Source organism: Taudactylus pleione, unplaced genomic scaffold, assembly GCF_031769625.1.
Source record: "Taudactylus pleione unplaced genomic scaffold, aTauple2 ptg000824l, whole genome shotgun sequence".
NCBI classification, from domain to species: domain Eukaryota; kingdom Metazoa; phylum Chordata; class Amphibia; order Anura; family Myobatrachidae; genus Taudactylus; species Taudactylus pleione.
Genome location: NW_028285226.1, coordinates 3,593,489 through 3,609,674, shown reverse-complemented (window position 1 = coordinate 3,609,674; position 16,186 = coordinate 3,593,489). Strand labels below are relative to the sequence as shown.

General features: G+C 47.7%; 1 protein-coding gene across 1 annotated transcript in view; it reads left to right on the top strand.

The window, feature by feature from the left end:
- Positions 1-8,787: 8,787 nt before the first annotated feature.
- LOC148474663 (fatty-acid amide hydrolase 1-like) overlaps positions 8,788-16,186 on the top strand; it is a 98,204-nt gene continuing 90,805 nt past the window's right edge. Inside the window, exons 1-2 of the mRNA XM_088458283.1 lie at positions 8,788-9,270; positions 15,383-15,520. Coding sequence (XP_088314409.1) covers positions 8,788-9,270; positions 15,383-15,520 — 621 coding nt within the window. The remainder of the gene's footprint in view (positions 9,271-15,382; positions 15,521-16,186) is intronic.

Here is a 16,186-nt window from a genome sequence, read left to right as displayed (position 1 = left end):
TCGTGTGTAATATAACTATGAATGTTCAGCTATAATAAACATATTTACGTTAGAAAGATTTCAAATACAATGGAGTGAATATGTGTTTAACTGACATTGCAACGTTCTTTGGGCCTGATTCAGAGCTGGACGCAATTAGTGCTCGCTCGTCCTGAAAATAGGGGTGGCTATTCAAATGAACCGTTCGCTGTTGCGTTCTGTTCACGCCTCTAGGTCTGAACGAGCGAACAAAACTTGCGGTCGTTTTTTGGGAAACTACGCCCCCTGGCCGCTCGCATCCTACGTCATGTCCGCTATTTATTAGATTAATCGACTACATCGAACAGGGTATGAACTGCTCGCTATTCTTGTGGTCGGTTTTTGCTACCACAATTTTGCGAGCAGTTCTGGCTATAAAATAACCCAGTGACGTGGTTAATGACGCTGCTGTTTTAATTATGCACACCCATAAAACGCCCGTTTTGACCTTTAAGCACGCCTGCGTTCGGATTTCCACTCCCCGTTTTCAAGCACCTTCCCCTGTTACCACCCACAAACGCCTCATTCTGTCACTCAAATTAGCAGGCATTCGCTATTTTGTGAGCACATGAATTTCGACCGCACTGACTGGTTCGCGCATGCGTATAACGATCCGTACGCATGCGCAGTTGGCCAAACATCACTCGGAGCGAACGAGCTGCCGCTTAGGAGTGGCTCTGAATCAGAACATTTGGGGGCCCCTATTAGGGCCGGATTAACAGTGGGGCGGGTGGAGCTACAGCTCCAGGCCTACCATTGAAACTAGTCACACAGGATACACTGACTGCAGTACAGACAGGAAAAAAGTTTTTTTTCCTGTCACCACCGACAGCCGAGCTCACTGCCCAGCTCACTCACCTCCTGGCCGCACAAAGCTGGGCCCATCGTAACCCCACACCCCCCCTCTCAGCTGGTTGACCTAAACCCCGCCCATCACTGGCCATTGAAGCTCCGCCCCTACGTGCCTTAAGCTCCGCCTCCTGAGCTCTCCTACTGCAAAGCTGTGTCCTGTGACTCACCAGACCAATCGCCTAGTTCAGGATGGAAGGCACTGCAGCCCAGCATGTCACTTCAGGTTAACAGGTCAGTGTAAAGTTTGGCCTCTGTGTATTATTTATGTATGTTTTGTGTATATGTATGTATCTATATATTTATTTACATATATATATATATGTGTGTGTGAAATTAGGTGGATACAGGAGCATATATTATACATATATATTATTTATAATAAGTGTATATATATATATATATATATATACACACATATCATATGTGTGTGTGTGTGTGTGTATAGAGAGAGAGAGAGATCACACACACAGTGGTAAATAGGGAGGGTACAGGAGCTTGAGACACACTTATGGCGACTAAAGCGGATGTGGTATGATATGTCGACATTCATCATGTAGACTGTGATGGAATAGCGACATATCATCCCTGTTGGCCCACTTACATGCTCCTGACGGCTGTGGCAGCTCCAGCGCAGCTTCCGGGTCCCAGCATTTATGACCTGACCTCTGCTGCTCCTGCCTTCCGGTGAGTATTCCCCCCTATCCCTAAACCTAATCCCTACCCCTCCCTGCAGTGCCTAACCCACTTCTCCCCCTGCAGCCTGACCCTAACCTTCCCCTAGTGCCTAACCAGGGCCAGCTCTTGGGATGTTCGACCAGTGCAGCCGAAATGGGGTGCCCTCCCCAACATCCCGATTTCAGCGGGACAACACTGTTCCACCCATGGGCCGAAGTGGCCCGTGGGTGGTCTGGTTGGGATGTCGGGTACCCCCACTGACGCGGCTGTGCTGGACCCCGGAGTCTGAATGGATGCTGTGCGCATGTGCGCGGCATCCATTCAGTGCTGGGAGAGGCCTGGGGGATACCCAGCTAGTGACAAAGTGCTGGGCTCCCCCCAGCCTGAAGTTACACGGGAGGAGTGCCATGCGGGCATGCCCCAAATAATGTCATTTAGGGGGCATGGCCTATAGTAATTAGGGGGAGACTACCACCTGGGCGGCACAGGGGGTGCTACCCCTGGAGCTGGCCCTGTGCCTAACCTCCCTGCACAACCTAACCCTAATCCCTACCTCTAACCCACCCTATAGTGCCTAACCTTAGCCACCCTCCACAATCTAACTGTATCCTCCCCTAGTGCCTAACCCTCCGTGCAGTGTCTAAACCTATCCTCCTCCCCCACATCGTGCAGGGGTGGAGAACCTCAGGTCTCGGGCCATATAAGGCCCGCAGAGTCATTTGGTCTGGCCCTCTGAACTTTTCTCTGCTAGCCTCATCTGGCTAGCAGGGGGCCTAGAATGGCACTCTGCAGCCAGAATCTATGCAGCAGTGCCACCAGGAGCTTAGGACGCCTCAGACGGTCACATCGCTGCCCTTACAGCTCCCTAGAGAATCCTCAGGATGCTCCGGGAATTACTGTAATCACCGGCGACATCACATCAAGGGAGAGTAGCCTGGACCGGGCCCGTGAATAATGTTATATATATCATAAAGTTCCCCACACCTGCCCTAGGGCCTAACCCCCCCTCATACACAAATACACCGAAATTTTATCATTAATTTTCATGTCAACATGACTGTCGGTTTGTATAAAACACACCAAAATCCATTTAAGTAATCAATCTCAGAACTTGTATTCATTCCTTTCTCAGGATTACCAAAAGGACAAATACAAGTTCTGAAACATTGATTATGTAAACGGGTCAGTGTGTTTTATACAAGCCATCCACACGTCGCACCCATACACACACATACAATCAGCTGGCTCCAGAGCACAACACACACACACACACACATACAATCAGCTTACTCCAGACCGCCCTGTGTCTGGCACTGCCCCTCAAGTGCATGATGTCCCGTAGAGGGGCCTGGAATTGCAACACTGCCCGGAGCATCCTGAAGACGGTGCAAAGACTGCAGGGTGTCTGACTGGGCAGCACTGCAGGAGTGATACTGGCTGCACGGTGCAAGCACCCTGCAAGCCAGTAACAAGGGCCATGGGGTAGCGACAGTGCTGCAAACAGAGCAGTGCAGCATCACCGGTCGCATACCTGTAGTTATGGCATTGTATACAGTCAAAACACACCCACAACACAGGCCACACCCCTAGTGGCGGAACTCGTGACTGGTGGGCCCATGTGCAGAAATATGTTTTGGGCCCCCCTCCTCTGCCCCACCCCAAGTTCACAGTGCCGTGGGTGACAGGGAAAGGTAGAGGGTGACAGAGAGATGGTGACAGGCAGTGGCTGATAAGGAGAGGGTGACATGGAGTGTGTGACAGGGAGAGGATGACAGGGACTGGGTGACAGGAAGAGGGTGATAGGGAGAGGGTGACAGGCAGTGTGTGACAGGAACTGGGTGACAGGTAGAGGGTGACAGGCAGTGTGTGACGGAGAGGATGACAGGGACTGGGTGATAGGGAGAGGATGACAGGCAGTGGGTGACAGGGAGAGGGTGATGAAGAGGGTGAGAGGCAGTGTGTGACATGCAGTGGGTGACAGGGAGTGGTGACAGGGAGAGGGTGACAGGGAGAGGTGACAGGGAGAGGGTGACAAATATATTACTTATATTACTATTTACTTACGTGATCCCAGAACTGCAGCTCGTGGATCCTCCTCTCCTCCTTGGATTCTAACAACGGGGACGGTCACGAAATTGTGACATCAGATCCCAGGCACCAGTGGCAAGGACTACCTCAGAGAGGAAGAGCCAGGCCAGTCGGGGAAAAGCAGGGCGGGACCGGGAGGAACAAGTAGGAGAGAGGATATAAGGGGAGGAGAGGGGGCCCAGCCAACTCCAGCCGGATCACATCCACGACCACAGGCAGCTCATCATTCCATAATGTTACCACTGGGACGTGTTGGCGTCACGTGGTGGTGTATAACCAGTCAATCTGACTCATTATAATGCAGCCAGTTGCAGGACCCTTTATTGCAGTGGGCCCCAGTGGAATGCACCAGCTGCACCGCCGGTAGTTCCGCCACCTGCAGACCCCTATGTAAATCACACCTACACCACACTGGTCATACCCCCACATCACCAGTCACACTGCTGCAGCGCTGGTCACACCCCCTGCAGCGGCACACAATAGGACCTTCATAAATGTCAGCTCCAGGCCCATGTGGACATTATTCTGGCACTGGATGTAACCTCCTATATATTGCATCACTTAGTACTCAGATATATTGATAATAAAATACACATATTGTGGCCAGTGGAGAGGTGGATGCAAAATCGGGCGCAATTGCTTCTGCATTTTAAGCACAATAAATGCGTATTTTTTATCTGTATAAAGAGCAGTTGGTGTATCAGCAATCCCGCTAGTGTCACTATTATCACCGCCAAATAGCGCACACATAACAACAATATCTTCCCTTTATCTGTCACCTAGATACAGGGCAAGCAGGTGCTCTGAGGGCTGAACCAATATTCCTCCTACCACCTCACTGAGAACTAGTGACATCAGAGGCACAAAGTGTACGTCAGTAGTTCCTAGTGTACTGAGAGGCAGCATTACCGGTCATTCTACCTGTATAACTACTGATACTTATACAGGTCACTTATTATTGAGGTGCAGTTTCCCTGTAAAGCAGACTACTATGACATCACAGTGTGTGCTGTCATTACTGCCATATAACCTCCCCTCCCAGACAAAGGCCCCTGATTTGCAATGAGGTGTACACAGAGCAAGATGCTTTGGATCCTATGCTGTGAGTATTCCAACATTTAGCTTCCATGCATGTAACATTATTTTATATTTATTTTATAAATGTAACCAAAGAGAGGCAGACACATTTCTCAGGTTCCTTTACATAGACGCCACTTATCCCTGGGACATACATGCCACAGTTAGGCTTTTATATATCATATTTGCCAGGGCCGGACTGGGACCAAAAATAGGCCCTGGCATTTAAAGCACACAGGCCCACCTCGCATCAGCATCTGACTCCTGGCATAAACTCCTCCCCTTACTATTCTTGACTCCTCCCACTTCTTAGTCTATGCTCTTACAAATATATATAATATTAGGACATAGAAGTGTACATTATTCTCTGTATTAAAATACACACACTACAGAGCTCATCCTGCAGGGGATTCATACATGTGCTATAGTTAAACATTTGGTATTTGGTTGGTTCTATTAGGTAACGCTGGCACTACATTGGCATAACTCCCAACTTTTGAAGATGGGGAAGAGGGACACTTGTGAGCACGCACCCAAAAATAGGGCTGTCATTCTCAAGGGCTGCTGCAGGCGGCAGGGCGTGCGCCAACAAATCCAAAGACCGACATTGGTCGGGCCGGTCCAGCCCATCTGGGCATTGGCCCTTCTAGCATTTGCCAGAACTTCCAGATGGGCAGTCCAACCCTGATATTTGCCAAGATTGCCCAGCCAGAAAGCGGAGCAAGCTGTGCATGTGGGGCTCACACTAAAAGGGGGGTGTGTGTGGTTTCCAATGTTTATTCATGTGTATTTATTAGAAAACGTACATAGCAGCACATGAACATAACACACTATTGCATAGTCATATATACACAGGTAAAGGCTGTAACATCATTCTTACATATGTATACACACTTTCTTTATACTCTTTTTTGTCAATCATATTTCGCCTTTATTTTTGGATCTAGCTACTATTTTAATTAATAAGAATAAAAGTTATATTTTAAATATATGAACCCAAAGCTACGAAAGGATATTTGGATCCCATTAGTGCACCAGATAAAATCTTATCTTTTCTTGTGTTTTTTCAATAGTGGTAACCATAAGATTACTAGGTAGCACCTTCATATATACAAATCATTTCTCAAATGAAATAGATGAAGTGGATGGGTCTTGAAAGATTATAAAAAAGTACTATTTCTTCGTAACTAATATACTGATATATTTATTTTTTGGTGTGAGATTATACTTGTTGTTAGTTTTAAAGGCTGTAACATGTTGTCTTTGTACTTACAGTCCTTGCATTTCTCCCTGGCATACAGTGCCAATTGGAAGATTATGAATATGATGGAGATATTGTGAGTATCATTTTGTTTATTCATATTCAATAATATTTAAATATTTTGTGACACGTGCATCAAAATGTCATTGAGTTATGAATCATACTTGCCAACTCTCCCTGATTGTCAGGGAGACTACCTGAAGTAATAGCAGATATCTCCCTGACTCCCTGAAGAGTCCAGCAATCTCCCTGATTGCACCTTACCCCATTAGGAAGCTGTTATATACTTGGGAAAATAAAATTCAGAGACATATACATTCAAATGGGCTCATCAGTGTCATTTCCCTGCATTGAGATGTGTGGCTCGGTCTTCCAGAAATACGAATCCATCCGAATTTCATGAATCCGGGTAAATCCAAGTCACGGTTCTGATCTCCTGAGTCGCGGTTCTAATGTTTTCGTGGTTCGGAATTCGGATTTTAAATCCGAATTTTGGGTTTTGGATTGCATAAATTACATGATTTTAGCTGTTTTTATTTATTTTTTAATCTATTTTGTTTTTTAAATTCACATCCAAAATCAAAACCAACACACTTAAGGGTGGTTTTGCAAATCCAAAACCCCAAAAAATACAATGATGAATCCAGCTCCAAAACCAAAACACGGGGGTCAGCAAACATCGCTAATTTTCATATAAGGTTTCTTTCGGCCTCTTATATGGAACCCCTTGTAAAACACAATACAAGAGCAAGCCCTGAAAAGTATCAGTGTGATTTCATTAACAAGTAGATTTTACTCATTTCTTTGGGGCTTGTTTACATGTGGATGGAAGTCAGTTTTATAGCTCGCCTCTCAGATATAGCAGTACACACCCACTTTACCACCGCGCTCATAGGTGTTACTTTCACAATCTCCCTGAAATGCTTTTTCAAAAGTAGGCAAGTATGGTTATCATGTAACAAGTTGCGCAGAAACTACTTTAGTCATTAGAGCTCAAATACTATGAATAAATGTTATTATTAATATTGCTATTATTATTGTTGTATCTGATTTGTAAAACATTACACTGGGCAGCAATAGACAGAAAGGAAAACACATGATAATTAAAACAGGGACATAAATGGTAGACAAAAAAAATAAAATGGTTTGGGAGGGCCCTGCTCATGGGTTAGATTACAGTCTAAGGAGAAAATGTCACATTTTAGATGGAAAGAGTGAGACTGACTCAGAAAGAGGATTAAGACAGTTCCAAAAATGGGATTACTGGTGGATTTTGTTATAGGTAGAAATAGGGTAGGTGTGAGGCTGTACCAATGTGAGTAGTATAATTGGGAGTAGGGTAGGTGTGAGGATGTACCAGTGTGAGTAGTTTAGTTGGGAGTAGGGTACGTGTGAGGGTATAACAGTGTGAGTAGTATAGTTGAGAGTAGGGTAGGTGTGAGGGGGTACCAGTGTGAGTAGTATACAGTATGTGGAGTAGGGTAGGTGTGAGGGTATACCAGTGTGAGTAGTATATGTGGGAGTAGGGTAGGTGTGAGGGTATACCAACGTGAGTAGTATAGGTGAAGTAGGGTCGGTGTGATCATATACCAGTGTGAATAGTATAGGTGGGAGTAGGGTAGGTGTGAAAGTATACCAGGGTGAGTAGTATAGGACGAGTAGGGTAGGTGTGAGGGTGTACCAGTGTGAGTAATATATGTGGGAGTAGGGTAGGTGTGAGGCTGTACCAGTGTGAGTAGTATAGGTGAAGTAGGGTCGGTGTGATCATATACCAGTGTGAGTAGTATACAGTATGTGGAGTAGGGTAGGTGTGAGGGTATACCAGTGTGAGTAGTATATGTGGGAGTAGGGTAGGTGTGAGGGTATACCAACGTGAGTAGTATAGGTGAAGTAGGGTCGGTGTGATCATATACCAGTGTGAATAGTATAGGTGGGAGTAGGGTAGGTGTGAAAGTATACCAGGGTGAGTAGTATAGGACGAGTAGGGTAGGTGTGAGGGTGTACCAGTGTGAGTAATATATGTGGGAGTAGGGTAGGTGTGAGGCTGTACCAGTGTGAGTAGTATAGGTGGGAGTAGATGTGATGGTGTACCTGTGTGAGTTATATAGTTGGGAGTAGGGTAGGTGTGAGGCTGTACCAGTGAGAGTAGGGTAGGTGTGAGGGCATACCAATGTGAGTAGTATAGGTTGTAGTAGATGTGATGGTGTACCAGTGAGAGTAGTATATGTGGGAGTAGGGCAGGTGTGAGGCTGTACCAGTGGGAGTAGGGTAGGTGTGAGGGCATACCAATGTGAGTAGTATAGGTTGGAGTAGATGTGATGGTGTACTAGTGAGAGTAGTATAGCTGGGAGTAGGGTAGGTGTGAGGGCATACCAATGTGAGTAGTATAGGTTGGAGTAGATGTGATGGTGTACTAGTGAGAGTAGTATAGTTGGGAGTAGGGTAGGTGTGAGGGCATACCAATGTGAGTAGTATAGGTGGGAGTAGGGTAGGTGTGAGGGTATACCAGTGTGAGTAGTATAGGTTGGTGTGGATGTGATGGTGTACCAGTGAGAGTAGTATATGTTGGAGTAGGGTAGGTGTGAGGCTAAAATATTCACAGTCTGGCTACTGATGACAGTGCCACATACTCTTAGAAGTTACCTGTGGACCAATTTTCATAAATGTCCCATTGTATGTTATATATACAGCAGCAGTTTTTAACTTGACAAAACATTTATCTTTATAGTTGTATCACTGTTTTATATTTTTATCTTTTATTTATATAGTCTCCCCTTACACACCCTGAAGGAGAGGTTAGTGCCCCCAAGGACACCATGGGAGAGGCCAGCAATTCCAAGACCACCACAGAAGAGGCCAGTGCCCCTGAGACTACCACCAATGAGGCCAGTGCCCCTGAGATTGCCTTTGTAGAGTCCAAAGACTCTGACATCACCATTGGTAAGGCCAGTGCCCCCAAGACCACCGGAGAGGACAGTGCCTCTGAGAACACCTCAGGAGAGGCCAGCGCCTCTGAGGCTACTATGGATGAGGCCAGTGCCCCTGAAATTGCCGCAGTAGAGGCCAGTGTCCCTGAGGCAGCCATGGGTGAGGCCAGTGCCCCCTTAAACATTAGACAAGCTAGCACCCTCAAAATGATCACAATTGCCGCTAAAATAACTGGAAAAGCCAGGGACATTGGAGTGGCCAGGTCCCACATGACCAACGGAGAGGCCAGTGCCTCAATGCCCCCTGAACAATACCAACCTCCTTCAAATTATCTGCAGTTTTGGGTGGTGATCTTGTGCATACTTATTCTTGTACAGGCGCTGATATTTTGTGTTGCAATTGTGTCACACTATCATTACAATAACAAGAACCCCAAACAAGACCACAGCCCTGACATTCAGGAGCCATGAAGAGAGACATGTGCTCCCACCACCACCCTGAATGGCATGTGCCCCCACCACCAACAAAGATGCACAACCCCCACACCCCCAGGGTGGCATGCCCCACCACCATCATTGGGCTCCCACTATCAACCAAAGAGCCATGAACCCTGAGGTCCACTTAAACATCGTACTCAGAAATTGGTGTTTGGAATTTCTTTCCCTAGCTGGAGTGGACTGAGATAAATGCTTGAAACATTTATGATTCAAATACATGGCTTTAAACTCTCTTAATTATATGTGTGTTAATTACCCCCTTTGGTTATAATGATTTGTGTATAAAGATACTACACTTATGGTCCTGATTCATTACGGAACGCAATTGTTATTGCAATAGTGATTACGCACACAGGGTCTCATTCAGATCCGCTCGCGAGCGCAGGATGCTTGCAAGCGGGTCAATGGTGCCCTAATGCGCATGCACACGACAGAGGGAGTTCCATCGTGCGCATGCGCGAGACCCGCATAGCGACAGCCAAGCTGTCACTATGGGTCTCGCACCAAAGGGGGCGTGCTGTCGATGGTGACTGACAGCACGCCCCCTTTGGGGGGCGTTGCTGCCCAGACGGATAGAGCCAAAAGCACTCCTGGACCCTACCGCAGGGTCTCGTCGCAAGCCCGATGGCCCCATCTTTTTGGCCGCTCGCATAAGCTGTGGGTGGTCACCCACAGCTATGCGAGCGGCCAGGAGGCCTCTCCATTTTTAGGTAGGAGGGTCCTGATTCAGAGCGAGCGCTCTGGTCAGAGCGTCCGGCTCTGAATCAGGCCCACAGTCTCACTGCGATAGTATGCTAATCCATTGCGATCACTATGCCGTCACAGCGCTACATAAGGATGCCCACTTTACCTTACACACATCCGTAATCCATAGCAAGACTGCAAAGCCATCGGTAACACCGAGTATCATCGCAGCCTCACGCACACTTGCACAAGCTCTGACCTTACTCAGGAACTGATAACCTCATCATACGCTATGAGTTCTCAAACTGCCTAAGGCTTTGTTGTGAATAAGTTATGCACGCCCATGCAACAGCGTTCAAACGCACTAGCACATCTGTGTTTCTCCGATCCCCCACCCTCACCTCCCCACAAACGGCACTTCCTGTCAATCCCTCTACGATTGGTCTGCGCAGTCCCCATAGCAGTGGCTGGTTCACACACTGTTATGCATATGCAGAACGGAACAATCGGCCGATTGCGTGTGTATTTGCAGTTGCGAATGAATCAGGCCATATGATTGCTATTGTGTCTCTGTTGTTTTCCCAATTGGAGTGTTTGCACCCTGATTGCACCTTGGGGAGCTACTACTTGGTTACATGGCTCAGATATTCATTACTTTCTGGCATAGGGACACACAACTTTCACCTCGGAAAGTAAGACACATTTCCTGTGTTTTCATGTTATTACACCTTTTTGTGTTTGTTTGTTATTGCGGACGTCACCATGTCTCAGTAAGGTTCTACAAGTGGGCCGCCCTAGAATAAATTGGAGAACATTTTTGTGCACACTGAAGGTTAAAGATATTAAAGCTGAAAGCAGCTGCCCTGAACAAAAACAGTTTCCTATTATCTGCAAAAAGAAAAACAGCCTAAACCTGCTTTGGGATATGAGAGCTGACAGCAATGGGCCTAATACAGAGATAGATGTAAATATCTCCGCCTCTGTCTCTTTCTTTCTCCGAGGCTCTGCTAAAGTATGCAAAAGCCACAGGAAGGTGCTTTCAGTTATAAGATTCCCACTGCCGGCTTCTGTATTCCGCTGCTGCGTCTGAGGACGCGGCATCGAATCAACTGCATGACCATTTGACATCTGAGTAACAATCAGGTTATCAGGATGTCAAGTTAAATAATACAGGGCCTGATTCAGCAAGGAATGCAACTGCTAATGAAATTGCTAATACGCACGCAGTTCCACTGCGATAGTATGCTAATTCTGATCGCTATGCCGCTGCAGCACTACATAAGGACGCCCACCTTATCTTACACACATCTGAAATGTTAGAAAGAGTGTGAAACCATCGGTATAATCAAGTACCATCGCAGCCTCACGCACACTTGCACATGGTCTGACCTTACTCAGAAATTGCTAACTTTATCGCACACTATGAGGCCTCAGGCTGCGTAGGGCATCTCAGTGGATACTTAAAGCATGCCCCTGCAATGGCGTTCAAACGCCCTGGCGCGCCTGGGTTTCTCCCCCCCCCATAACCACCCACGAACGGTACTTTCTGTCAATCACTATGCAATGGGTCTGCGTAGTCACTGCGATGGCAGTCCGGATTGGAGTGGCCGGTTCGCGCACGCACACTGTGATGCATTCGTATGCACAGAACGCAACAATTGGCCGATTGCGTGCATATTAGCAACTGCGATCCAAGCTGAATCAGACCCACAGTAGGGTCTTTACAAAGAAGCAAGATATCATGTTACTGGAATCCAGTTCATACCAAGTAACGCCTATGTCAAGATACAAACTGTTAGCTCAGTCCCTTTGCTGCACATTTTGCCCTGGCCACCAAAAAACATCCTGCAGATGCCAAGTTCTGCACTTTCCTGACCAATTACTGACTCCATAGGGAGAGCGCAGTCCTGATCCACATTACCTAGACACCACAAATAGTGCCAGTGTTGGATTGGATTTCTGCATTATTCTTAAGCGTTCTGTTCCTGTGCACAACTGCTTTCAGGAACTCCTCTGGCTTCTTCAGAACCGGGCAGAACAGCAGGGATAAAATGTAGGGCCAGAATGTATTATTGCCTTACTGTACATCACTTATTTAATGGGCCCTGCTGGTCAGCACTGTTGAAAATGGAGTACACGCTACTGCTCAGACTCCATGATAGTTCCTATGGGGAGGCTTCATTCCCTATCCAAGATGGCTGCTGAACCTAGCACTGTGCATGCACTGTGCCATCTTGTCAGTATGTAAGAGCGACACAGTGGTACACGGCTCCAGTGAGATCTGTGATTTACCTACTCCAGAAGCATTTTCAGAGTGATCCTGCATCACTACCCACATCCTGCATATACTCACTGGCTGGTGCGCTGTGTGACTCCCGCTCAAGCTCCACTGCATCCAACTAGTGTGTATCTGAGTACTGCTGTACCCATCACTTCTTCAATAAACCACTATACTGGCCACAACAAATGTACAGTGCACACTGCCATAGAACACATAGTGAAGACAGCACAGAGGCCCTGATTCAGAGCCGGACGCTCTGACAGAGCGCTCGCTCTGAATCAGGGCCGCCCTTCCTGATTTTAGAGTGGCCTCCTGGCTGCTCGCATAGCTGTGGGTGACCACCCACAGCTATAGCAAGCGGCCAAAAAGATGGTCGCGATGGTCAAGACCATCGGGCTTGCGACGAGACCCTTGTGGTAGGGTCTCATCTGCCGCAAGCCCTGGAGTGCTTTTGCTCTATCAGAGCCGAAAGCACTCCCACTGACATCACTTGTGATGTCAGTGGGGCCGGCCCCAGATGGTAGTCATTCCCATGGGAACGCCTCCATCTGGCCAGCCACGCCCCTGCATGCCCACCAAAGGGGGCGTGCTGTCACTCACCATCAACAGCATGCCCCCTTTGTAGCGAGACCCATAGCGACGGCTTGCCCATCGCTATCCGGGTCTCGCGCATGCGCACGATGGAGCCGGGTCCGTCGTGCGCATGCGCACTGGCCCAACATCGACCTGCTTGCGAGCGCTCGCGAGTGGGCCTGAATTAGACCCAGGGTCCCTGATTCAGAGCCGGACGCTCTGACAGAGAGCTCGCTCTGAATCAGGGCAGGGCTATTTTTTTTTTAGAACGGCCTGGCCGCTCGCATAGCTGTGGGTGACCACCCACAGCTATAGCAAGCGGCCAGGAAGATGGTCGCAATGGTCATGACCATCGCGACCATCGGGCTTGCAACGAGACCCTTGTGTAACAGAGCCGAAATCTCTCCCACTGACATCACTCTTGATGTCAGTGGGGCCGGCCCCAAACGGAGGCGTTCACATGGGAATGCCTCCATTTGGGCAGCCACTCCCCCAGCCTGCCCACCAAAGGGGGCGTGCTGTCACTCAACATCGACAGCACGCCCCCTTTGGTACAAAACCCGGAGCGACAGATTGCCCGTCGCTATCCGGGTCTCGCGCATGCGCACGATGGAGCCGGCTCCATCGTGCACATGCACACAGGCCCACCATCGACCCAGTTACGAGTGCACAGCACTTGCGACCGGATCAGAATCAGGCCCAGAGTGTTTCCAGTGCAGCTTAGTAGCAGCGAAGCATAGAGCACACAAGCTGTATCATTATGCAATGATTATGCAACATGCATACAGCCATAAATGGGTTTATCAAGCTAAAAGGTGCAGAAAATTTTATGACCTGGAAATAAATGCAATTAAAGTGTGAAAGGTTGTAGACGGTCACAGTAGACAAACATACTTCCAGTGGTGTGCTACCAGAAGTTTTGACCCTCAAGTTTTTAGAGTCTCTAGAGTCCTGGCCCTCCTTCAAGCAGGACTGGACCTTGGTCTCCGCCTGGCCTCGCTGAAAGTGCTTGTTTCTGCTCTGTCCATTTGGTTCCAGCGCATAATTGCTCCACTGCTGGATGTTCACACCTTCCTTCAGGATGTCCTCCGAATTCAACCTCCCTTCGTTCCTCCGGTGTCAATGTGGGATTTGTAAGTGGTTCTCCAGGCCCTTCAGAGCCCTCCATTTGAACCCCTGGAATCTGTGAAACTCAAGTGGCTCACAGCGAAGACTTTCTTTCTCCTGGCTCTTGCATCCTCCCATAGGGTGTCAGATTTAGTCGCACTTTCTTGTCACTCCCCATTTCTGATCTTTCATCAGGACAAGGCTGTTCTTCGAACTTGTCCTGACTTCCTTTCCAAGGTTGTTTCTCATTTCCATATGAATGAGGAAATCGTAGACCTGGGCTTCCAATCACCAGACCTCTCGGCAGGTGAGGCCTACTTGAATGTGGTCCGTGCTCTCAGGATCTACGTGGACCGTACAAGTTCTCTTCGGAAAACAGATTCCCTATTTGTCCTCTATGGATTCCACAAGAAGGGCTGGCCAGCTAACAAACAGACTCTGGCCAGATGGCTTTGCATGACTATCTCACAGGTTTACACACAGATGAGCCTTCCTGTGCCGGCTACCATCTCTGCTCATTCTACTTGCTCCGTGGGACTCTCGTGGTCAGCTCGCTGTGGCGCCTCAGCTGAATAGCTTTGTAAGGTGGCCACGTGGTCTTCTGTCCACACCTTTCTTATGTTTTATGCCTTCGATACCTTTGCCTCTCAGGATGCTTCATTTGGACGCAGGATACTCCTCTCAGTTCAGGAGCATCCCCACCCTTGAATACTGCTATGGAACATCCACTGTGGATCCTTATGGACCCTGAAGAAGAAAATGAGAGTTATGGTAAAACTTACCTTTGTTAACTCTCTTTCTTTGAAGTCCATAGGGTCCACAAGGCACCTGCCCTGATGCCCCTGGCTTCTCTGGGTTGGGTTTCCTGGTCACCAGGTTTCCAGTCTCTTTGATGTGAGAGTGTGATTCTTCTGTGTACCAGTCTTCCTTCTCTCCTCTCCTCCTCCTGCCTTCGGCTTGTTAACAAACTGATTTGCCTCAGGCTCAGGGACGGGGTTTACGGGGGAGGGACCATTGCTTCCTGGCAGTTGAAATCTTAGCTGTTTGGTGTCCGGTCCATATCCACCACCTACACCCCACAGTAGACCCAGGTGCAGATCCAAGCCCAAACGATATACAGTATGTCAGTGGTTCCCAAACTTTTTTGAATCATGGTGCCCTAAAGCAGTTCTGGCCAACCTGTGGCTCTTCAGCTGTTGTGAAACTACATGTCCTAGCATGCTTTATCAGCTGATCAGTGGGAGGGTATGCTGGGACTTATATTTTCACAATAGCTGGAGAGCCACAGGCCTGCCTAGAGTATCATCAGTTTTTATTATGATATCTTTGTCTTTTACAAAGGATTTTTCTATTGTGGAAGATGCAAAAACTTGCACAACCTCCAAATACAGAACTAGCAAACCTGTGACTTCATTCGAATCCAATACAACAAAGGACAAGTATAAAATTGAAGATCAAATCACCTGTGATACCAGCGGAGTAATGTATCTGCTAACATGCCCATGTATGAAACAATTTGTAGGTAAAACAACAAGATCTTTAAAACAAAGGATACATGAGCATCAAAAAAATATACTGCAAGAATTCGATGAACATAGTGTCTCACATCATTTTAAAAAAGCGCACAATAACCCTACTGACCGAGACTATACATTTTTCATTTTTGGACAATTTTTTTTTGCCCCATAGGTTCTTACATCTCTTACAACATACCTCTATTGAACCATTGACTTGGTCTGACCATGCCCCGGTCACTCTTACAATCTCTACCAGTCTTCTTTCCCCTAAACCTTGCACTTGGCGCTTAAATGAAAGTCTTCTTTCGGATGCTTATTGTAGACTTCAGTTGGACCAGACTCTCACTGACTATTTTGAACTAAATCACACTCCTGAGGTTTCCAGCCTCACTGTTTGGGAGGCTCACAAGTGCATTCAGTATGATATACCGCTGGCCGCAACGGCAGCCCGACAGAGGAGGAAATCCCGATCGTCATAAAGGTAAGTATAAACTAATCTAATTCTACCCCCTAACCCTCCTTTAGGGTGCCTAACCCTAACCCCCCGCTCTGCCTAACCCTAATCCCCTAAGTGCCTAAACCTAACCCCCCCTTCCCCGCCACCTAAACCTAAGTCCCTCGGGGGGGT